The 2,235-nt window shown below is 24.7% G+C and overlaps 1 protein-coding gene across 1 annotated transcript in view; it reads right to left on the minus strand.

Annotated features, from left to right (window-relative positions):
• Positions 1–2,235, minus strand: part of LOC108578138 (protein angel) — a 14,203-nt gene that overhangs the window by 5,991 nt on the left and 5,977 nt on the right. Inside the window, exons 3-5 of the mRNA XM_017941403.1 lie at positions 1,552–1,948; positions 1,314–1,492; positions 592–965 (exon numbers count right to left, since the gene is read on the minus strand). Of these exons, the coding sequence (XP_017796892.1) occupies positions 592–965; positions 1,314–1,492; positions 1,552–1,948 (950 nt within the window). The remainder of the gene's footprint in view (positions 1–591; positions 966–1,313; positions 1,493–1,551; positions 1,949–2,235) is intronic.

A 2,235-nucleotide genomic window follows, 5' to 3' on the forward strand; every position in this document is an offset into this window, starting at 1 on the left:
AAATTCATAATTTTTGGACATCTTAAAATTAATAAAAAAATGTCTACCTAATCATTAAAAATTCTTGCATAAAAACAAAATAAAATTGATAAAATGTTCATTTTTTTGCACATCAAACATTAGCTTTAACTCTCATTCATACTACAAAATATTTTAAATAGTAGCTTCACTTTTCGTATTCTCCCATTCATCCGAATATATTTTTCATATTCAAAATAGATTATAAATTTTGATAAAAGATTGTATAAATGCAGAAAACTATAAAATGATTAGTATCATGTATAGTAATATAAATGTTAATTTCATCATATTGTTAGTACAGGTAAACATCTTATCAAGTTTTGTACTGTTGTATATGAATCCATTACATTGACGTATTTTTTATACATATACAAATATTTAAAAAAGTAAATAAACATTAAATATATATTTATTTGTTAGTAAAAGTCAAAAACACAACATATGTTTTGCAACTAGAGATTTTACTCTTCGTGTTAGAAATGAGAACTTTATTTCAAACTTTAATGTACTTAAAACATATTTTGTGTAATTCTGTACATAAAAACTAAATAATTAAGAAGAATTACTTACATTGTATTCTCCAGGAAAGCAATTCTCTCAATTTCTGCTAAAAGAAGTTGTACTTGTCCCAATCTTACATCATTTCGTCGTGGATTGTAAAGCAGATGAGTTGTAGCAATAACCAATTGTGTTTCAGGGCTTTCTTTAAGTGCGAGTTTGGCAATGATTCCAACATTGTCTCTACTCAGCAATTCTATACCAGATTGATAAAGCTCAACCTTTGCATATTCCATTAAAGTAAGCTGATCAGAACGATATAGGAAAAGTAAACCATCCCTTTTATCATTTGTTCGTTTTTTATATATGTAGTTATAACCCAAATCTTTAAATGGAATCAAAAATTCTTGTAAATGTTCTTCTTGCATTTCTTGAAGACATATTACCTGCAAATAATAATTAACTTATTAAGAAAATTACTCTGATTCTTAGATAAAATAATCACTTTTGTTAAGAATTAGAATTTTAAAATTTAATTAAAACAGAAAACAAATTATAACAAATTTGTAATTTTTAATTATACAGACTATGTTTTACGTATTTAATGATAAAAATCTATTTTTTACTGATATTAAAAAATAAATTCAATATGTTATTTCATCAAATATAATTTAATTATTTTAAAATATGCTTTCATTTAATCATTTAATAAAATGAAGCATTATACTTAATCGTCATACATGAATTAATAGCTAAATTATATAAAAAATTATCAAAAAAAAAAAAAAACTAACATTAGCTTGTGCCCCTAAAATTTCTTGTAAGAGAAGCTGCCTCCTAATCTTCCAAGGTAGTGCCCGTTTATCATGTCCTTTATATAGAAATGGATATGTTTCCAGTAGATATTGTGCCAAAATGTTGAAGGATAGTACTCTCAGAATAAAAAATTCTTCAGAATTAGAGGTCAGCTTCTCTGGAAAAATTACATAATGAATATTAAATTTCTTTCTATAATACAAATACTACTTTTACCTTTTTTTAAACGTTTCCATTGCCTTATTGCTTTATATTTCTGTTTATCGGTCAGGTATCTCTCTTTCAAAAGCATGGAAGTGTCGACACATGTACTTGTTTCAAGAGCAACTGTTTGCAGATTATTTTCACATGCTAAATTTTCTGATGAAAATGTTAATGGAATTTCATGATTGTTACTAGAGTTATAATACATCTCTAAGAAAGGTTCCATTGATGCTTGATTTAATTTTTGCTGTGCAGCAGAATTTGCCATTATTCCCATCAAATTATAACAAGATGATGTTAATCTTTCAGATATTGATATGTTTTTACAAAAATTTCTCAAAAATACTTGCTTTACTGCTAATCCGGACATACGAGAAGGTGAAATGGGAACAATATCATAGTAATGATGCTGCAAACAAAACAAAATTATTAATTCATATAAATTATAATATTCAAAATTCTAATACAAATACTTTTGTATTTTTATAATTTAGATGCATTTATATAAAATCTCTTACTTTTATTTATTTACAATACCAATACAAATTATATTAATATTTCATTTGCTCTTGTTTCCTACTATATGTAATAGTGTACATAACTTATTAAATTACAACATTATAATTTTTTACAAACAGCTCTATATTTTGTCACAATCTAATAATTGAAAACAATTCAATGTAATAGCAGTTGTAA

This window comes from Habropoda laboriosa, unplaced genomic scaffold, assembly GCF_001263275.1.
Source record: "Habropoda laboriosa isolate 0110345459 unplaced genomic scaffold, ASM126327v1 scaffold1329, whole genome shotgun sequence".
In the NCBI taxonomy this organism is placed as follows: domain Eukaryota; kingdom Metazoa; phylum Arthropoda; class Insecta; order Hymenoptera; family Apidae; genus Habropoda; species Habropoda laboriosa.